This window comes from Apostichopus japonicus, chromosome 3 (genome assembly GCF_037975245.1).
Source record: "Apostichopus japonicus isolate 1M-3 chromosome 3, ASM3797524v1, whole genome shotgun sequence".
Lineage (NCBI taxonomy): Eukaryota > Metazoa > Echinodermata > Holothuroidea > Aspidochirotida > Stichopodidae > Apostichopus > Apostichopus japonicus.
Window position 1 is genome coordinate 18,169,440 of NC_092563.1, and position 23,111 is coordinate 18,192,550.

At 37.4% G+C, this 23,111-nt stretch overlaps 2 protein-coding genes across 6 annotated transcripts in view; one reads left to right on the plus strand and one right to left on the minus strand.

The window, feature by feature from the left end:
• LOC139965294 (uncharacterized) overlaps positions 1 to 18,448 on the plus strand; it is a 102,522-nt gene extending 84,074 nt beyond the window's left edge. Inside the window, exons 5-6 of the mRNA XM_071967508.1 lie at positions 6 to 190; positions 5,426 to 18,448. Coding sequence (XP_071823609.1) covers positions 6 to 190; positions 5,426 to 6,142 — 902 coding nt within the window. The 3' untranslated portion in view covers positions 6,143 to 18,448. The remainder of the gene's footprint in view (positions 1 to 5; positions 191 to 5,425) is intronic.
• LOC139965293 (U3 small nucleolar RNA-associated protein 4 homolog) overlaps positions 10,904 to 23,111 on the minus strand; it is a 60,771-nt gene continuing 48,563 nt past the window's right edge. For all 5 annotated transcript variants that reach the window (XM_071967507.1, XM_071967505.1, XM_071967506.1 and 2 more), the window contains one exon: positions 10,904 to 21,648. The gene's annotated coding sequence lies outside the window, so the exon portion shown is untranslated. The remainder of the gene's footprint in view (positions 21,649 to 23,111) is intronic.

Below are 23,111 nucleotides of genomic sequence, written 5' to 3' on the forward strand. Positions count from 1 at the left end.
TATAGGTAACAGCCAATCCGATGAAAACTCGCTGAAACGCTTGGCAATTTTTGTATTAGCAATCGTAACTCCAGTGGCCATCGTTTGCATGTGCGCTATTCTTATATATCACTGCCGCAGCTGCATTGAGAACTCAGAGATGTCGGGGCATTCACCCCGGACGCCTTCACAGTCTGATGTCACCACAGTAGTGAGTATACATTCCTCCGTACTGCTTTTTCTCCCCCCCCTCCTTTTTTTTTCTTTTTTGAAGGATGCTATTGCCCTACAGGGGGAGAGTTGCCAGAATTTTCAAATATCTCAACAGATTGTGAGTTATGACTTGCAATGTCATGATTGTTGTTCAAATGCTGATCAATGTCATGTTTTTTATTTTTGTATACGTCACCACTGTTTTTGTTGAATACTGCTTTATATGGTTCGTTGTCTTCTGATTCATGTCAGGAGCAGGAAAGGTTGTCGGGGGGGGGGGGGATGGGGGGTTAGGGGAAACAGAATCCAGACGGAACAGGCAAAGTTATTAAAGCAAGCAGTGGAATTGACAAATTTAATTAAGAAAGGTGAAAAATGTTCACTACAACCTAAAAATCTTCAAAACGAACTAAGGGAGAAGAAAAACAGGAAAGGAAAAGAGCTTTACTTTACAATGCTGTCAGGTTATCAACCTCAGAATGTCACCGACTGGATTACTCGGCTTGATTTACGTCGCTCAGACTGTTCTGGCATCCAGATCATCTTATCCCCTCTGGTTGTAGTCTTACTAATGAACACGGTGATGTTTGAAAGCCTCATTAATGCATCAAATCCGGTCTACAGTCTAAGAATCATTTACTTTGATCTCTGCTAATGGGTTAACCATTTAGGTCAAACCCCCCCCCTCTCCCCTAACCTCCCCAACTAAAAATGCACACTGTTTATGATCGTGTGATTAGTAGGGTTAGGGATTGGTTAGGTTCTGTTTATAACGGAATGCATTAATGGGTCGTTAAGATCTATCAATGGCTTGTCATTTTATCTCCATAGATCCCACCACGTAGTTACCCTTCCTCGATTTTAGGACTTAAAATAGATCGTTGTTAAACCTATTTGAGCTGCACTCGTAAGCTACCAAGTGATTTCATGTTTTAATATAACATTACAGCAAAGCAACAGGAAAGGATCGTCACGAATTTATCGTAGTCCTTTTCATTCGTGGGTAAGGGGTCTTTAAAGGTTTTACCTAGTGGCATCATTTCTGCTTTAGTTTTCTTTTTCAACTCAAGTTAACATGGAATGTCTCAAGGTATGTTATAATCCATTTTGAGACCACCCCGTACATGGTTTCACCAGTTTGTGGTAAAAGTCAAAAGTTCTCCGAAGACAGTGTTAGATTTTTAAGTTACTCTTTGCCAGGAATGTTAATGACAGTAACTGCTTTTTGTCGAACAAAGTGCAAAAGTGGGCAACTTAATAAAATCCAAAGATATGGTGTACAGTAACTTAGTGTTGCTCATGGAACTGGATATGACCCATTCACTTTACGAGGTTGCACAAAAATGTTCCAAAAATATATTTTTTTTAAGAAAATGAAATTTATCAACATAAATCCAAAATATACATAGCCAAGTATTCTTGCGTACCTAACTTGAAATCTAAAGGCTAGGAAACACAAGAAAGATATCACAAATTGAAGAAGACCGTTTGAAAAAGAAAAAAAGGGAAAAAATCTGTTTCTTCTGGGATTAAACGTGGTACATTGTTCAAGACACATAGAAATATGTAAATGGTTGAGTACTGAATATGCAAAGACCCATCCTATCATGTCTGTTGGATTGAAGGGCCTTCGTCAGGACCCCTGAAATCTTTTTGTCCTCTCTGTCAACAGTTTCATCCAGAGGAAATGTTTCTCTGACCTCCTTAGTCTCAATGTCTACCCCTTTGAAGGAAGAAGATAACAGTTTTAGCTTGTGGTTTTAGCTTGTGGTTTTAGCTTGTGGTTGGATAAATTATTTTGTTTTACAATTAATCTCCCCCTTCCCCTTCTCCCCCTCTCCCCCCATTCCCTCGGCCGCCAGACATGGCAGAAAATGGAGACAAAAACCGTTGTGGCAATTTGCAGCGTTGAGAGATCGGACCAACACACAGGCTTTGAGTACTTCCTAATTGGGTTCAGTTTCAGGAAATGTTAACAGCCAAAGCTTACTTATATCCCATTACCACGGATACCGTCTGGGCTCCACCGTAATCGCATCAATCAATCCCTTGGTAATAACAGTGACATCAAAATGTGACATAGCTGGTCTCCAAAGTTGGTATTAAAGCTCAATTGCTTAATAATGGGTATAAAGAAGAAGAAAGAGGAAAAACAAAACAAAAAGAGAGAGAATGTGAGGAAAAAGAGAGGGAGGGAGGAAGAGAGGTAAAAGATCTTACATAAAGGACACAGAGCATTGAGAGAGACCCTCATAATTCAACTGAATAACCAACAGTGGACAGACATATAAGGTACAAGGCCAGAAATGGGATTCATTATTAAAGTTAATTGAAAGCCTCGAGATCCATTCGACGTTGATCGACTCTTGGAAAGTGTCTCTGAAATATGGCAGAAAAGAAGGTATTTGTCTCAGTATCTACTTGGCATGGTAGTAAGACGATATTATTTTTTTTTTTTCTTCTTTTTTTTTGGGGGGGGGGGGGAATTTTCATACTATGTTAGGCTGTTCATTATTAGGGTATGCAGGGTTGATATATAAATAACCTATGGTCGAGTAGAAAACCTGGGGTAAAATGGATTGTTTATAAATGTATGTATTCGAGACATGATTGTATTTGTTGATGCTGTGTTTGCTGAATGTCTGGCTTCATGTTTGTTGTTGTTTGTTTGTTGTTGTATATTTGTTTGTTTTTTTGCTATTGAAGGGCTACATTTATTTGAGAAGTTTGTCATTCCATGATATACAGTACTTGAACTGTTACCATAATCTGGCATAGATATTGTGAATATTTGGTAGATTTAAGATCAAACACCCCATTATATCCACATCCCTGCTTGCATATATATATTTGTATAGCCATGGAAAATGTTCTTGTTGCATGAAAGAATTTGATGGGAGGATATTGGAATTCTTTTTGTTTATGGAAATGCATATTCTTTTCAATATATATGATAATCTGGATAATCCAGTGACAGACAATGGGATTCCTATGTGGAATGGAAAAGAAAACCCCCATCTCAATATTTTGTCCCTTTCTGAAAAATACGTTGATTGCAAGTATTACCTATTGTGACTATGGAAAAATGTATCACAGTGGCTGTTCTTTGATCTCATAAAGGCAGGAGTTTTGCTCTCCTATTCTAATATTCTTGTTGAGTCATTCTGACCGATCTGGAATGTGTGCTAGCTAGACTGTCAAATTTCTCTGCAATTACAAATTTCATCAAAATACAACTTTCTTGTAAAAACAACATTATTTTCCTCTGTGAATTAGTGAGTTCAGTATTTTAAAGTGTGGTGGGGGGAGGGGAGGGGAGGTGGAACACCTTTAGTTGTTGTCTCTTGAGGGTCGAAGGTTTACAAACATGTAAGAAATAAAACAAGTGTCACGGTACCCTTTATAAGAGTACCCCTCACCCCCTCCTAGTCGAAACTATGTCAAACCGTGGATGATGAAACTTGCCTTAACAGTGTTTTCTACAGAGCAATTCAATATACTTATATGAGTATAATAATTATATCAATATGGTGGGATGATATTTGAAATGCAATTTAGCCAAGTCATGGCTTGATTATATGGCCTATTGTGAGAGGTATTTAAATCCTGTTGTTATGGAATTGGTGCTCCATTAATTTCAAGAGTAGCTACTTTCCGTGAATGACCCCCCCCCCGTTGAAACGATGGGAACGAAAAAGTGAGCTGTTATTGTTAACTGGTGCATTGTATAAGCCTTCTAGAACTTATGAAATGTGAAAGACAATGCTAGGTTTTGTCCATAATCCTGAAAACTTGCTGCCAAAAAATGATAAAAAATATTGAAATAAAGAAAAAAAACGGGGGGGGGGGGGGCCAAGAGAGTTATTTATGGTCGAGAATACTAAAATGTGAAAAAAATACGTATTTCTAGCTTTGGCCAGGATGCAATGAGTAACTGGCAAAGAGATAGTTTTACCTCTTTTTTCAAACCAAATATGTATTGTTTTAATGTGGGTATGAAAGTGTGTTGGCAAGACTCTTTAAGAGCGGTGAACAAATTGCCATTTTACTTTGTAAATTTTGTAATTAGAAACTTTATTAAGGTTATCTGTCGAAAAGAAACATCCAGAAAGGCTGTACGCCTCCAACGTGTGTATTTGAAAGGTTTATAATTGGATAGTCGGGGAAGAAGACTTTTCAGGATTCTCATCTAAGGTCTAGGTTAGGTGTAATGTCCTCTGAACTTGTAGAAGCTGCTACCAGTGTTGAAACAAACTAGCACGGTCTGGTCTACTTTATCATTGCCATTAGAATCTGATCACGTTATTTATAGAATATTTGAACACTTTGCCAAAATCTTTCATCAGACGAGCTTGCAGGTTATCGTTGGACAAACAATGTTGCCATTTTAAAGAAGAACCCTACAGAATTTTGGAAAAGCCTGACTTTTGGCAGAGAAATCAATAATCTGCTGTAAATATCATATTGAATTAAGCTGACAACCCTTTATTAAAGTTGATTTAAAGTTGATGAAGTTTGTGGTTCATATATAGAAAAGACTTTTGTTTAGTTAATACATGAACAGTTTTGACCTTTCACCGCTTGAATTTCTTTGTTCACAACGTGATATGTCAAAGTAGTCACGATATAGGTGAGTTGTTGCCAAATAGCTGGGGTTATTGTTTCATCCAAGGAATGTTAATTAGGGGGGGTTAAATCATTGGTTCAATTCAGATTTGACACTTTAATTATCAGACTCAAAGCTGGGTAGAGAAGCTGTGTTGGGGGAGGGGGGGGGGGCGGGTTGGTTGGTGGGTTGGTTGGCATAATGGGTCCCAGTTTAATGTGTCACCTTTCGAAGATTAGAAGTGCTCCTTTTCAGTTAATGAGACTACTCATTTTTATTTTTATTTTTGTCATTGATACAAAGTGCAATCTTGTCATAGAACAATGCGTCCATCTGTTGAAAACATTCTGTGGAAAATCAGAAAAGCCAATTGTGTTGCCAAATGCAGTAAATTAGCCCCTGGGTGGACAAAAGAATTCAATTGAAAATTCTTCTTCTTTTGTGTCACTGTTCCTAAATCTACCATCTGCAAATATTTTAGCATCCTCCCTCCTTGCTGAGATTCTAACTTAGACACAGAATGAATGATACACGTGTAAGATTTGAACCCGAAAAGTTGTTTAAAAATTGCCCGTCTTGCAGACAACAGACTTGATGCCCTTTCTCTTTTCACTTCCATCCAAACAGGCAAGCAATTCTCCACTACTTCCCGGCACCAGTACTTTTTCTGCCCAGCAGAACCAAGACATGCTCCGCCAGCAGCGTGAGATGGTGTGCAGACGCAGTCCCTCGACGGAAAAGTTCCCCGTCTCCATAACCCTGCGCGACGAGGACGAACCGCCCCACCTTCGCTCGCAGAGGTTGAACCCCGATATCAACTCGGACCACAACCTCGGGAGGGAAGGGGTGCGGGGACCCCCTAATAGGACTGTCTACGACAGTGACATGTACACTTCTACTCAAAAACCTAAGACCACCCCGGCCGGACTGGTCCGGACCGTGCACTCGTCGTCGTCGTCGCAGCCGTACGGTCCTCCTTTAATTTCTAGGCCTAATGTTCATATAGTCGATAGTATAACAAATAAACCAATTGAAATATTTGACTCTGATGAGGCACCGCCACCGTATTCAAGTATCGTTTCTCAGAACAGAGCAGCACCTGTGAATAACAATTTATTGAACGTGTGTGAAAATAGAGACAGCCGCTGCCAGACGACGGCCCGAAGCCGGACGGAGAGGTTCCAGCATAACACATCGCCACAGCAAGAGCAGCAGCAGCAAGAGCAGCAAGAGCAGAACAGATTGAGCACGGTAGTAATACAGTCTCCAACGCCAACGCAGACATCCTCCTCCTCCTCCTTGTCACATCTAGATGCAGTCAGAAACGGTTCCAGTAGGGAATAAAATAGGAAAGGAAATAACGCTAGCAATTTTTTTTTTTTTCCTTTTTTTTTTTTTGGCAAAGTATCTAGAGATGGGACTATTGTGTGGCAGCAACAGTAGCAGCAGCAAGAGGTCTCTCCAGCTGCAATCTTGGCGAAAGGTCAAAGGTTAAATTGTGCCCCAGTTGTTACTTCAATGTGCCATGGTGCTTGTAGGTGGGTGTGCCATTGTCTTTCTTACTGCTCATTTTATAAAATGTTTTTATTTATGTTAATGCGTCTGTGTGTCTTAAAGAGAGAGAGAGAGAGAGAGCAAAAAAATGGGGAGGGGTAAAAAAAAGAGAAGAAAAACGTGCAGAGTTTTTCGGCGGGATATTTTGACAAATTTGGTACCAAAAACCAAATTGCTGTAGAAGTGAAAGACAATTAAAACAAATTTAACGATTTATTATTATCTGTACCTTAAGCCATTCGTTTGGATGTGGTCTGTAAAGCCTACGTCGATCAAAAATGTTTGTCATGTTCCTTCCACCTGAGCCATAAAGGTGGGTTTTTCTGGCAATTTTTACTATAAGCTTAAGAAAAACTTGTGCAAATAAAAAACTTCTGCTTCTGTGGAAGGCGCCGTTAGTCGTAGGGTTGATAGCTATAACCAAGATTATTGTGTTAAGTCACAAAAGACAAAAAGACGAAAATAAATATGGATTTTGACACAACCAAAATTTAGCAAAAGGATGAATAAAAGAAATACAAAATTAAATGAAAATGGTTAAGTGTTGGGCCTTGCTTAAATATTAAAGTTCCTGTGTGTTTTGCTTAAAAAATTATGACATTAATATATATATATATAATATTTGTAGTACAAACTAATACAACCATTCATTGCAGTCCCCCCTAAATTTAAGCAATTGCCAAATCTTTTGCTTCCCATGATCTCTCCCCCCCCCTCCTCCCCTTTCAGAAAAAAAGAGTGGGTCTAGGAATGTGTTTCATTGCTAATTTTGAAGTGTATTTTAAGGAGTAAATTTCTTCCAAGACTTTCAGATTGCTATTCGCTTACATATCTCCCCATAGTGACTGCACTTTTCTTCATCGTAATAGAAAGTACGTTCAGCGCTTTAAGAAAATGTGAGCCTTCTCGCAGAGCCAAAAAGGACAATGACCATTTAAAATTAATATACTATTTTGATGTTCCTCAAATTTAACCTGGTCAAAAAGAGTTTCTTTGTCGGTGGAATCTCCCCCCCCCCCCCCCCGATTCCAAGCCGTTCCAGCTCGCTTGGATAAGGACACTTGATAGGTGCAGTTGGGGACGGTTGGAAACCTTAAAATACTGCACTGTAATAAATAAAATATGAAGATTTTTTTGATATCCTGCCGGTGGTATCCGTTACTGTGTTCGTGGTTCAAGTTACAGCAGTGACTGATGTCTAACCCACACCGTTGAGATGATATTAACGAAAGGAGAGTTCGTTTCCCCTTTTCTCCCCCTCTAAATGCAGATCACAGTCAATTTCAAGTAGATTGATAATTATGAAATCTTATGAAAGCACATCAAAATTGGCATTTTTTCCCCTCTTTTTCTTTTGGAGAACCCGTTTTCTGTTATGTGACTAACGTTGCCTGTAGTACAATTGAGTTGATTGGGCAGTGTGTCAACGAACCAGGTGAACGCCTTTTGCCACGTACTTGTCACGATCAATGCATGAAAGTTCAATTTTCGCTGCTACCTTTAATTACATTGTAGAACATGGTAACATATCTGTAAACAAGCAACTGTGCTGTTTATATGTAGTGCAGGTCATGGTGGTGATGAATATTTATGAGGTTTTAGTGCAACGATTGAGTGAAAAAGGGTACTTTCAAAAATGGGCAGATTCAAGGAAAGGAAGTCATTAAGTCATGACAGATATTTTTTGTTGATAATGTAATGTTTTTCTGTAAGTTCATTCACCCATCTTGATATCATCACATTTTGCGTGTCCTTATGACAATATGACAATCTCCGTCGTGTACCGCCGCTTGGGGGGTTGGGGAGAGGGTGGGGCTGGGGTGTGAGGATTTATAGGGTTTGTACCTTCCCCTCAAAATCTTGATACACCCCAGTCCACCCCTTCCCCACCCTATCCATATCCTCATAGTCAATAAAGATTTAACTTTGTTCATGAGTTGGTTCTACACTGGGGTATGTTATCATCAGATTTTAGTTCATTCTCCTTTTCCTTGATCCAGAGGTCGCATGACATTGATCTAGGCCAATGAAACTTGTCAGTTTGTACACTGTAGCCTCGGAAAAGGATGCTGGCCGTTCTAAGATTTTGAAAAATATCTCAATGAATGCTTTGAAAAAGAGTGACAGACACATATTGGTACCAGAAGGGTCAAGTTTGGTCTCTAGGGGGCGTCATGTGTTATTTAATTGAGTACTAGCCGGTACATGTAACATTATCGATGTGGTATTGACAAGCGGGAACGATGTCGGTAAGATATAAATGACCATTGAAGTTAAATATTCCTGAACATGTGTAGCCTGGGTATAGAATGTTATAACGAGTAATGGCCATCGGCCTATCATTTAAAGGGTGACTTGAGGCTCAATGTTAATTTTAACATGTTATAGACCAATCGAAAGCGCCATTCAATAGCAGTCCACATTGTGATTTCATACCACTTTTTAGTTTGCAGAAATGTCCCTTTAAACCTCTGAGGCTCGTTAATTCAAGTGACTGGACTACTTAGTCTAACCCACAGACCATTATTAGGTCAGTTTGTCAGATGCAGCAAACAAGGGGGTTAAAAAAAAAAACTGGCAAATACCCAAAATGATGACCTCTGACAACATGTTTACAAATGCATTCATCAATACACATTGAACAATGACAAATGGTGTTCAGTGTTGTTCAATGGTACTCTGTTGTTTATATGAAGTTAAAAAGAATGCGGTTGAGTTATTAAAATTGATAACACAATGGATAAACGTTCAAATTGTGGTCTGCATTGAGGATCTGACTCATCATCAGGTTATGTGTTAAAGGATCATTCCAGAGATTTAAATTATTTTTTATCTGAATATCATGAAACCTGGAATATGCAGCTATACAAAAATGCTACTCTTTTTTTTTTTACTTTCCTTGGTCTATGACATGTCAAGACATTAATGTTCTGGCGTAAGTCACCCTTTTAAGTTTCAAGAGCGTAATTGAAGTCATTTCCGGTCAAATAAAAACGTTTCATGTAATAACGGTTTGGCTGATGGTTTAGAAAATCGATTGTGGTGCATATACGTATATTGAGTGTCATGACAACCTTACCTTGCACCTTCACTTACTTTGCAAAGAATTCTTTAATAAATGATGAAATTAAATTAAGGCATCCTCTTGGGTGTATTCACTAATTAAAGGGGTAACGAGCAAGTAATCATGATGAATTTGATCCATTTATCACCTTTTTGTTTTGTTGCTACCCAGAAATAACTTAATTGATGATATAGTTCTGTCAAATTCAACAAGTAAAATCAGAAGTTTTTTTTTTTTTTTTCCTTCGTATTTTTTCGATGAAACTTTTGAAGATACAAGACAGAAAAGTCACTAGCTCGTTCAAAGAATTTAGTATTAAACCCTACATTGTCATGATGCGATTCTTGTATCTAAAAAAGCATTGAAAAAATTTACCATGTTAATCAACTCATTTAAATGTATCAGAATTGAATTCTAATTTTACAAGACGGGACCTCCGTGAAGCCTCATTCGTCTGGCTCACACAGAGATTTGCTGTCTAACTCCATTTACTCTGTGACCAAAAAGATGAGAAATTTGTACATGAATGCTGTGCAGTTGCACTCAGAGCAGTGCATAGATTGTACTTCCTCAAGACGAAATTCAATACCGTATCTGTGCTGGATCAAATTATATCACTCAAAGAGTGATACACTATGTTACGAAAGAAAAGTTGAAATTGTCCGGTGTTATGCTGGCAGAATCTGTCAAACTGGTGGACAGAGAATTTTTTTTTTTCCTTCTGTTTTTTTTACATCTCAGAAAAGATAATTTGCTATTTACTGTTAACATTTCTTTTTTCAAAAATGCCAGTTTTTACACTTTAAAAGCAAAATTCACACTTAACCTTTATAGTTGGTTATAAAATCTTAAATGAAAGAAAAGAAAGGGGAAAAAAAGTTCCGAACGTGAATTTTTTATTGGAATTGGAATATTTTGATGAAACCCCCAAATATGACAGTAATATGTACAGTAATTAATATATATACTATAAACCAATCCCTGCTTTGTTTTGACCAAAAAATATAAACTTGCATTTGTTTGTTAATGGTTGACTACACATGTAGAATACATGGTATCTTGGCTTTAGTAAAGCAACTTTCAATGCATTTTTCCGTTTCTATTTTAAATTTTCAGAGAGGGAGAGGGGGGGGGGGGGGAAGGGATGGTATTTACATCTTTGTCATATTTTATGGATGAATTTGCAAAAATTGTCAGTCAAAGAGAAGTGGGGCAATAAATGTTTTCTTTTGCATGCATGCATAGAAAGAGTGTGGCCCAGAGTAGTGAAGGAACCTCTTCAGAGTATTATTTTAAGAAACTGACGTTTCCAATATTTCCTCCTAAGCTCTGTTTGTCTTTGAAAATATGGCCTGAATTTTTGAATTAGTTAAAACTGGCAGCAAGTTTTTGTGTCAGCACAAGAAGACTTCCCCCCCCCCACCCCCAACCCACGACCTCCTTCCTCTCTATGTTATTGAAGAAGAATCATAATTTTTTTTTGGGGGGGGGGAGTGTCTAAGAGAGAACTACTTATTGGTCATCCTCTTGTGAAATATGAGATTCATCCAACCAGCTGCTGGTCTGAAGTTACTCCAGTTAGATTTACCCTGTCAGTAGTGACCTTTGACCTCAACCCACCAGTATGACCCATACACACGTGTCAAATATATATGGTAAGGTACATGTTTCTCCTTTTTGAGCTACAAACTGAACATACTGAAAGGCACGCACACATACAGATCAGTTTGAGTTGGAAAGATTACCTCCCTGCCCACTTTTGTGATGTCACTAAAATGCAAAAAGGCATTAAAACTTGAAGACAAACATGGCATTCAACAAAAAAGTTTATATTAACCTGCTGAGTAATTTATGGAATAATATTCATGAAGGAAGAAGCATTAGCAGAAAGGAATAAAAAGAAAGAAAACTAAAACTCCCTACCTATCACCTCCCTTCCCCCCCCCCCTCCCCCTCCCTACCCTCTCATCAAATCATGCTATAAAATGTTTATTTTGCATTCTAAATTTGGCAAAATTTATGAACTTAAAATGTGTGTTGATAATGTTTCAAGATTGAGATCATCAGAACAGGAAAATACATAAGGAAAATAAAAATTTCTGGGGTTTCTGTTTAAAAGTTTCATATCAAGTCTTTTTCCTAACACAAATTACTTCAGTTTTTAAAGCATTCTTTGGAATTTTACAGTGAAATTAGCAGCCCCTGGTGGCCTCTTGAATGAATATTGTCCTAGTATAGTGAGAGAGAGATGTTTGACTAGCATGGAGGAGTTATGAGCATTTTATTGTTCAAAGTTTATATATTAGTATTCGATACAAAGTTTTATTTAGTAATTACTTACAAGGTTGGAAGGGTAGGATTGGCTCAACTATCGTGATTGGAAAAACACATGCAATTCAGCATCGCCATATGATTTGCCTTGTGTGGATAACTAACATCTGCTGGCTGGATGGTGGTCAGTTGTAATGTTATGACCACTGACCATCCAACCAAGGTCACATGTCTAGAAGGAAACACACAAAGTGGGTCAGTTTTGCTGCTAGCCAGCTGGATATATAATCAGTCAATTTTGATATCCCTGAGATAGATAGGGTAAAGGTCAAAAGTTTAATATACCAGGTAAAATAGTGTCCAAGATGTTTGTGATGGTCTAAAACTCTCTTTTTGATGTAGTAAATAAGTCACACAGTCAGAACAAATGTAGAGGAGAATCAGGCAATGAAATATTCAGACAGTAACATATGTTTGTAAACAGGTAAACTCTCCCCTCCCCTCCTCCCCCCTCCCTATGGTGTAACATGGTGTTATGAGGTAATCCTTTTTGAAAGTTTCTTGTAAAGAGCAAAGAAGCCCCCAAAATATGAATTTTTACTAACCATTTTACTTAAGGGGTACATGGCCTTTACTGATAAATATAAAATGATAAGCTTAACCCTTTAAAATCATTTTACAGGGTATGAAGTATTTTGAATGTTCACATCCCAGCAAGCCTTAAGAGTTTCCTCAAGTTATATCAGCTCTTTGAACTGCCATAAGATGATATCTAGAGAAAGATGAAGCAATTTTACCTTAGTCTCAAACGATTTTGTTTCAATACAACAGACATACATACATACATACACACATACATACATACATACACACACAAACATACATACATACATACAAGATTGATAAAGATCATCAATGTTGCCCTCACAAAATATGCTAGTAAGTCAGATAATGGTCACTAATACTCAAAGTTCAACCGGCATTGTACTATTGCAAGCATCTTTATAGCATATTTATCCCCACAGGGACACACGTTGTTCTATTCTAACAATCCTTTTTTATGTCTAGGAATAACAACTTAAGGACCAGAACCCCCAAGGAAAGTACTGCTAGCCATTTTTTAATACCCTGAGATTTCAGACTTATTCTAGCCTACTGATGACCAAAAACCCTGAAGCACTTTTGTCGATCCACAAACTTTTGGCTACCAGCTTTGGGGGTGGGTGTAGGTATGACTTTTCCCACCCGTCAAAATAAATGACACACTTGATGTGTTCAGAGACGTCTCACATGGAATAAACAGGTTATATTGTGGTGGAACTGTGAAGTACAATGAAAAGAAGTAGGGTATGACAACAGGGTTTTCTGGGACTTTTGTCACCATAATGTTTGAATTCTGACCTTTGGGTAACCTCATAAGAAAGGTCTCTTACTATGCTTTTGAGGTCTTAGAATTTCTCTATGGAATTTTTTGTTTTGTTTTTTTGTGGTACATTTGGCTTAGCACACTGTTAATTATTTGTTTTTTATTTATTGAGGAACCATCCATTGATCGCTAATGTTGTTATTTATTTAAGCAAATGTACTACGTAGCTCACAAAGTCACCCCCTATAGTTTGTGTTTACAAAGTTAGATGAGTGAGTGTTCTGGAATAGCAATAGTCTAGAAAAAATATTGTGGGCAACTTTGTTTTTGTAGTAATATGAAGGTTGTGTAGAAAGACTAGGAATGTGTAGATCTGACTTGGCAAAGTCCTAGCATGAAAGTAGGTTTTAATATTTCCAAAGTCCTTCTATCAATAAAGAAAAGATTGAAACAACTATCATAAAAACTATAAAAATACAGCATCGCTTTTTTTGACTGGAGTCTAAGTTCTTCTCAAATTGTTTAGATCTAAAATATTCTTCCTCAATATGGATAGAAATGTTTTTTTTTTTTGTCCTTATCCTGTCTTGTCTTGATCTTGTCCTTCAAATATAAAAGAAAAAAATGTGCTCTTCTTTTAAAAACATCCTCCCCGGTGAAAATTTTTGCAAACTCACATGGTAAATAAGTCATCACACGTTAAAAGGTCACCACATACACATAGCATAGTTGACAAGTTGTGTAATGTAAGCCAAGTTTAACAGACATCTCCTTATCTTGTTTGCCAAAAACTTGTCTGTAACAAACATCTCTTGTTACAAATGAGTTCCTCTGTCTCTGGTATTTCTGCCACGACCAAACTGTATGCTGATAATTTTAATGAAGAGGGGGGGGGCGAAGGGGGGTCAAAGAACTTGACGTTCACGTTTCTCCTTTCATGGTAGTGCCATCATATCGGTTTCGTAATGCAGAAGGTTCTATGCAAACTATTGATAGTACTCAAGTAAATAATTGTATGAGCAAAAAGATGTTATTTTTTTGGGCTGGCTACATGAGTGCTAAAAAGCAGAGGTTGTTCAAGGTTTTGAGAAAAATTTTGGGGTAACATTTTTCCAAACAATTATCAACTTTTTAAGTTCAAGACAGCCATATGCTATCATTACTTACGGTATCTTATATCCCAGTCAAATTTGGTGATCTGACTTTGCGTATGAAAAGCGGTGCTGAAGTTGTCATTTTTAAATACAATCCAATTTGCAGCTGAGTGCACCCATTTTGTTTGCAGTGTTAGATCATTCCTAATGGAAAAAAAATACACTGCAGAGTCTGGTTAGTCAATAGGTCTGGGAAAAGATGTTAAAACTGGAACTGCAAAAAAATGATGAAAGGTACATTTTGTATTGGGTTACATAAACTCTTGTGTCATTCTCACTAAAAAATCCACCTTGAAAACTTCCGTGGGCCAAATTTGTTTGATGCTCTTGGTGGTGCGAGTTTAGTCTACTTAAAGAAACAGATCAATGTTGTCAGGTTCCAGGGACTATAAATTAATGGTATAGTCTAATATTATGTTGAAACGCTATAGACTGCTAATAATTACTTGTTTGGTTACGTGAGGGTAAAAGGGTGGGTAAACATCCCCTCCCTCTCCCCCCCACCCCTGAGGATATTACTATATCTTTTCTGTAACAGTCGAGTACAGTACCAGCAGATTGTAAGGAAGAGCAACACATGATTCCAGCTATTTAGTGTAATGTGTGTATAAACAAACCTATTGCTTTCACAGTAAAACATAAATTATAGCAGGAAAAAGAAAATACAGCTGAACGTTCCCCTCCCCCCCCACCCCATAAATATTTGGGAAGACTGTTTAACATTGGGGTAAAACATCTAGTTGTACTACTAACCCAAACCCCCCTCTGATTACTCCAACTAAATACTATCAACTCTGCCTTTTGCTACTTCTACTAAAAAATTATGCCATTTTGCTTGCTACTGCTACAATCATTAGTAGTCACACTGACTTTAGATCAACACAAACTGCTCGGTAAATCAATTAAGCCACTTGAAGAAAGTCTAGACAGATTTCCTGGAAAGAGAGAGATAAGGGTTGGGGGGGGGGGGGTGAAGAAGCATCATGCCAATGGAATTGAAAACTGACAGGTTATGTTAACAAGTTCCCTTACAAAGCAGGAAACATTCACTCTCATTTAATCTATTTCAAAAAGCAAACCGAAAGTGGTCATCATGGGGAAAGGGAATTCTAATACAAAATTCCCACCTAGTTCTTTGAGTGGGTCATCAAAATCACCATGGTAACCAATATATGGAAAAGTGCACTGACATATTTTCTATGCTGTCTGGATGTTGTCCATGCATTCATTGAATAAATTTGAAATTGAAAGTTATCAAAATATTCTTTTTTGATTCAGTCTAGATTACTTCGATGGCTATGTGGTCATATTTGTGACGGTTGAATCACATTGATGGAAAACAAACACAGAACATTTGCATGTTTGTGTACATAGAAAGCTTATACGTGCAGGAAATAATCCAGTTGGAAATTTTGGCTGCTCGTAGCATGTCCCGGTTTTTCAGCTTCTTGGACTGATCGAACATAAGCTCACAACGGTTCGTTAGTATTGACCCCACCGTTAGCCCCGTTGTTGAATGTCACTAAAAGTTTTCGAAAATTTTTACTTAATGTCAGACAACTGTCTCTAACTCTGTTTATTAGTCGCAGACACTGAAGGAGGTTTGTCGATCGAGATAAAACGTCCTCTGCGAGGATCAAATAGCTTTTGGAAGAAGGTGGCGGTTTAACTGTCTTGTAGGTAGAAGTTTTATCGAGAGTGACCGTTATTTAACCTTCTAGCATGTTTTAAACTGACGAGTTAAAATTTACCATGGGTACTTAATAGCTTCAATGAGGGGTGGATTGTAAAAGTATTGCTTGCATGTCATCAAGTACATACCACTCTCCTTTCTGTTTGAATGCAAAGGAGGAGAAGAAAAACAAAGTGAGGTGCACGGTAATAGGTTTTACATAGACACTCAATAGTGTATGTCCACTCTAGATATGTATTGTACGTGACTGACTTAGGGGAAATTTAAAAGGGAAGGTAAAATCGTTTTTTGCTTAATACTAGGTACTACCACCATTTATTGCTTGGTATTGTGATGTTTGTAGATATAACATGTACATTGTTAGAAATGAGTCTATTGTTCAACACATTTTGTATTAAACATGATATATCATACGATTCATATGGACCCTCCCGTTCATTCACACCGTAGAGTATAAGAATTATGACCAATGAGTACTCTTTATCTGGGTTTCTCTTTATTTGTGCGGTTTATATTTTATTCATTGAATTTTATTAAAGCACCGACTTTATTTTCTGTTGTTGTTTTAAGGCTAAGTTTCTCAAATAAACCATTTCATCATCCATTGAAAGTTGCTGGCAAACAAGCCTGTTTTGTTTGCCAGCAATTTGTCAGGTATGATACAGAACATTTATGTCATTGATTTCTGGCCAGTAAAATAATGTTCTTAATTCTTGCACATTATACTTAAATTAATAGATTCAGAGAGAGTAAGAGAAAGATGGTTGAAGAGGGATGGATCCATGCTGATCTTGAACATGTTAATGAGCATTCAGGGATATGTATGCATCTCCCCTGGGTTGGATCAGGTTACCAATCACAGAATATGGCCTATATTTAATGGGGGAGATCCATCCATTATTTAATAGGGATAAGAAAAATGCAAACATATATACAGGAACTACAATATTTATGTACCCAACACAATGAAGTGGATTGTTCTCAGTATCAATGTAAATGGTTGGTTACTGTCATGAACAGTGCAAAAATAGAGGGCAGTATACATCTTCTTAGTGGAAGGAGTATGTACATACCCATCCACTTTGAACAGTATAGAATGATATTCCACAGCAAATAGCTGTCTGGATGTGTTTATCATGATTATGTTTTGATGGTTTGGAAACATTTTCATCAAAATTCTGCTCGATTCCCCTTCCCCCTCACCAAGTGAAGCTGTAGAAGGGGGTTTCTTTCTAACCTATGGCAATTCAAAGGTTGGATTGAAGAATAGAGACACTTCAGTTTCAGGAACTAGCCTTGAATAAATTATAGTAACAGTAACATGAATTTTTTTCTTTAATTTATGTTTTAAACAATCTCAAAATCAATTAAAGTGAAAATGATAGCATTTGTATTAAGTTTACTGCACCAAAACGTTTTGTTGTTAAATTTTATTTTTTAATAAATTATTAATCGTATGTGCATATGATGCATTATGTCATATATATGGTGAAGTTTAAAAACCCGGACAGAAAAGTATGTATGGAAAAAGTAACTTTTTTTCTTCAGTAAGGAAGAGATAGAAAGAAAAGGTAATATTGTCAACTTCTCTAGTTTTGCCATTTCAGCTTGTCCTCAAAAAGTAAATCAAATGTTAAAAGAGGGGGGGTAGAGGGGGAGGGGGAGGAGAGTGAAATTGTCAAACTTGAGATCATATACGAACGTCTTTTTTTTCTTTTCCTTTTTGTAAAGTCGCGTCGTTCATCATCTTCGTTTATCTTTATTTGTTATTTTCTTCTCTCTCAAAGAGTACATGCTTTATATTTTAACCATGAAGATGGTATTATAGCTCGTAAAATCGTAAAACCGTTATATAGTTTAGTATGACGACCAACAAATCAAAGCAAAGTACTTTCCATTCGTTTCATGGATTGCATTTCCAATATTTGTGGCAATATGTGCAATGAAGGAGAAGAAGGAGGAGAAGGAGGGCAAGAAAAACGTAATCATGTTAAAAGAGGACCTTTGGTTTTTGGGGTTTCTGTTTTTGTTTTTTTTTTCCTGTTTTTTTTTTTTATTGTAAGTGTACAAAATGGAAGGACGAAAAAAGATAAAAAATTAATGGAAAAAAAAAATAATAAAAAATAAAATAGAAAGCCTGAGCAAATGCTTTTTATAAATATGCTCTTGCTGCAGCTGTTGCCATGACAACAGATCAAAAAGTGTGTGACCTTAATGTAAGAGAATTTCTAGTTGGAGGACTTAAACAAAATAAAACTACATTGATAAATGGCAGTGTGACCATGAAAAGAGAGAGATTTTGTATAGAGTGGGGCAGATAGTGGTTAATATGGCATCATTGCTAGGGTTGTAACAAGAATACAATGAAAGGAGAGGAAAAAAACAAACAGAAAATGAATTTTAAAAAAAAAAAATATGGAAAATGGGGTCACAGCCTGTGTCAAGTGCAGTCACAGGACGCTCAGCACGGTACCATCTCCAGCTTATTTTGTGTTCATTTGTTGAGTTCAAAAATTACAAATAAAAAAAAAACCTGCTCTTCATTGAATTCGATTTATTCATTTCTTTATTTGTTGTCAAACTTTTGAATCATTTCTTCTTCTCCCTCCTAGTTCCCCAACCCCCTCGATTGTACATTTCTTTATTTGTAGTCAAACTTGTGGAACCATTCTTCTCCCTCTGAGTCCCTTCCCCTGACTCCCACAACCCCCTCGATTGTACATTTCTTTATTTGTAGTCAAACTTGTGGAACCATTCTTCTCCCTCTGAGTCCCTTCCCCTGACTCCCACAACCCCCTCGATTGTACATTTCTTTATTTGTAGTCAAACTTGTGGAACCATTCTTCTCCCTCTGAGTCCCTTCCCCTGACTCCCACAACCCCCTCGATTGTACATTTCTTTATTTGTAGTCAAACTTGTTGAACCATTTCTTCTCCCTCTAAGTATCTTCCCCTGACTCCCTCCCTCCCCCAACACCCTGATTTATACATTCTTTATTTGTAGTCAAACTTGTGGAACCATTCCTTCTCCCTCCATTCCCTTCCCCTGATGCCTCTCCCTATCCCCCTCCCATCCTCTTTATAGTTTGAAACATGAGTAACCTGGAGGAATTTCTGTCAACTATTGTAAAGAACATTGATTCCAGTGATTGTGATTCCAGGTATGCACTTAATGTGATTACCTTTCACCCCTCAGAAATATAATCATAAATTGAATGAGTTTGATGTGAAAGAGCAAACTGCAACTTAGTGTGGGCCCCTGGGAGGACTGCGGATGATGTTATTTGAAAACTTGAATAACTAGCAGCTGTAAATTTGTTTTTGTCCCAGTTACTCGAGAGTGGCTTTTGAATTATTCTTCCCATTGCTAAAGGAGCTGTTCGAAGTTGATTTCAGGTAAAGGTTTTTCGGGTCAAGAGTAAACGTATCCGGTTGCTACTCTTTGGCAACATGCTGGTAGGTTGTCTTACGTTGATTTAGTTTGTCTTATTTTGAGGAACATTTGCTTGGTTTTTAAATCCTTCAGTTTGGCAACCGATTCAAACAGTTTTGCTGTCAAACACAGGTATTAATTCTGAGGTAGATTTTCCAGACCTGGCTTGTTAAAGTCAACAGTTTTTCACCAATGGGGAAGACTTGTAGCAAGCAGGTGTGACATCATAGATACAGACCTTTAATGACCGTGACCTTTGAACTGGGTTCAGTTTGAATTTCACTATGGAGGTTGTTGAGGTTTTAAAATACTACTGAAGAAAAACAGGAACTTTTATAAAGTTGTGCATGTAGCCATATATCACATCACCTCTTGTTTGCTTCAAGTTCACTTTTATTAAAAAGAAGAAAAAACACTGTAAATTTCACAAGGATTAGTGATACTATATTCGTCTTGCACATGTGTCAACAACAAACATTTTTACCTTTTAAGGTCCTCACATTAGCAACTTCCACCAAAAATAGGAGTCTAATGTTAAAGAATTACACATTCATTTATTTTTTTTCAAATATGATGATTATTGACCTTGCCAACCTTCAACATCACTGGTTAAACAAATATTCCTGTGCTAAATTTTGCGACACTTTGTATGGACGACAAAACAATCTTATAAAACCTATTCTCACATTTGCGAATGCAAGGAGCTTCATGATCCTGCTTATCGCCAAGAGAGAAATAAAACAGGAAATCTTGGGTCATGACCACACTACAAACTTGACCATCCTTGCGGTCAGGATCCACCCCCCCCCCCGAAAGGGTGATAACAATCGCAGGGTCTGATCCTGAGAATGCAAGCATCAACGCCTATAATCTTGATAGCTCTTGTGGGTTCATATCCTCCTTGTATTCTTCAAATGTGAACAAGGCTATGAAACTGACTTATTTTTAACAGGAAAAAACTCCCTCCACTACTTTCTTGGGAATGAATCACAGCGGACGATCAGTGACATCATCATGAAATAGTTCTTCCAAACCCTCAATCTGATGTTCCCCCGGAAATCTATAAGGTTAACTTACAAATTTCGAGACATCCTTCAAACTGCAAATTTTCTGAAAGATTATCTTCATCTTATAATAAGAGATTTTATATATGTGAACAAGTAATTGAAAACAGACTGGGAAAATTTGTCAAACGCACCCCCCCCCCTACCCCACTGGAGGTTCGAATCCCTTTATAGCCAGAAATTTCTCTGCTCGTTTCCAATAAGTGATTCTGATATGATTGCAATTAAGAAGACATTTTCTGTTTTAATTACTGTAAATAATTATCAAGATTTCGCTTAACTCTGCTGTTACCAGTTGTAACATTCCATCAAAATTACACCAATATTTTTTCTTCTTCAAATCTACATTTCTTGTGATTAAACAATGCAATCAGGATAACAAAGAAAAATTCAAAACAAATTTGTGTAGTGACTTTTACAGCAGGTTACTGGTATGATCAGCTTCTGCTCAACTGGATAATCCCTTCAAAGAACCCCATTAATCCAATCCTCTCATATATATTATATAAAATGGCAATACCACATAAGGAAATTAATTTGTAACAAGACAATTTGATGACAGGATTAAATGTGGTATGAAAATATTCAGATTAATGTTAAATGGTGAACTATTAAAAAAGGAAAAAGGCCCATTAAAGTTTCAGCAGTATTTGCCCAATACTTTTAGAATGCTAAAAGCGTTACAAAAAAATTGTTTAAAAATGCTGAAATGTTGTCATTACTCTCCTCCTGGATGTGTTGACCCTTACAGTGCTGAGGGAAGAAGTGTGTGGTAATGATACCTTGACATTTAAATGTACAGGATTTCACAAAATGAGTGGCCACTGTTTGACTGGTATATGCAGGGTTTGGTACAGTAGAGATCGAAGTCCTGATGCCATTTTAGCGAAGCACGTAGCAATCCTTCCACCTTTGACAATATCTCATCCTGTAACTTTAGTCTAGTCAATCAGCATAACTCCTGGGCAACTACATATTAATGTCACATATTAACCAGCATTCCACTGATCCAACGAAACAGTAAACTTTCACAAGCGATGCAAGATTCTTGCCTGATAGACGACAAACTGACTAATCGCAGAGCAGATCGCAGAGCAGATCGCAGAGCAGATCGGGGGGGGGGGGGGTAACTTCCTCTGATAGACCCTAGACATCATCCTCGTCGTAACAATAGCTGCCCGATTCTTAAATGTCTTGAATAATGACTCCAGAATGGTCGTCGTAGACTGGGACTTGAACATGCCGATGGGAACTGAGAAAGAAAAAAAAAAAGAGAATCATAACTACAGTATGAAATGTTTCCCCGCAAGGAAATGAGGGCGGTATTGAAGAACTAAGATTTATCACAGGGGTTCTACTCATAATGTGTATTGTAGGCATTTAATATACATTTCTGAGCAGTTGAATTAGATCTTTATTTCAGAATACATAAAATATATGCATTCCTGATACGTCTTCTGCTGTGCAAAGCAATTATTTTCGTCATAGATATATTATTTTTTGTTTTTATTCAAAGCCAACTTATGTGACCCCTGTCAACATAATGGTAGTAACCAAAGCTTCAGGTACATGGACTATTGTACAATGGGCTGCGTGCTAAACGAGGTAGTTAGTTCAGTCGCTTTAAATGACTGGCCTCCTATGTTTAACGGAAAAATTCCCAGAAAGGACATAAAATGGTATAGAAATGTAAATTTGTATGAAGAGTTCATGATGACCACATGAGTCACATAAATTCCAAAATTAACTGTCTGTCTCAAGTCATCCTTTTAGAGTTCAAAGGAAATATTGTTCTGTCTAATTTAGGTACATTTATTACCATGCCAGTCACACTCATATAATAACACTGGACTCTTGCAGGGAAGTGCCCAGGATTCCCTGAGTGCCGGGTATACTGATCGCCGTCCTGGGGGTGGGGTCTAAGGGGACATTTTTCGATTTTTGAAGGTGCTCAGATGCCAAATGCTGGAACTTGTGTAGCTTTTTAAGCACATACACAAGTACTAGTTTTGCCAACACTTAACATTTTTAAATTTTTTTTAGGGAAATATGTTACGTACCTGGTAAAATTTATTAGTTTGTTTCAAATAGATTTTACAAGGGACCGATTGAGAGCCGTAATGTTTCTCTCATGCGTAACTGATGCATTACTAGTCTGTATGATTTTGGCATAGGCTAGACCCAATTTATGTTGAATATATTGTTAGGAATGTCAGGATTTTAGATGAAAATAGTGCTGGGCGGGATTCACAATTTTTAAGACAGTGCTGGGCGGTAATTTTTAGTGCTGGGCGGGGCCGTCCAGTGCCGCCTAGCGTGGGCACATCCCAAACAAACCTGCTCTTATCATGTTCTTATCATGCTCTTGTCATGCTCTTATCCCGTACAAACCTGCTCTTATCATGTTGCAATTTTCAAATACAGAAGGAAAATTGGATATCATAAAGTACCTTGTCATGCTAAGTATAGAAGGTGGCTTTAAAATTGATTAACTGCAATCTCACTTTTGATACTTTTCATTCTGTAAATTGCATGTTGGAAATTGAACTGATACGACCAGAAAAGATTAGTATGGTCTGCATAGTATTACCACTAATTCTTATCCAGTTAATCCATTTGAACCATAAGCAAACAGAACGAAAATTTCTAAAAAAGAAAATGACATCACTGGGACATAACCAAACCATTGACAATTACACTGAGTCAAGGTGTTGT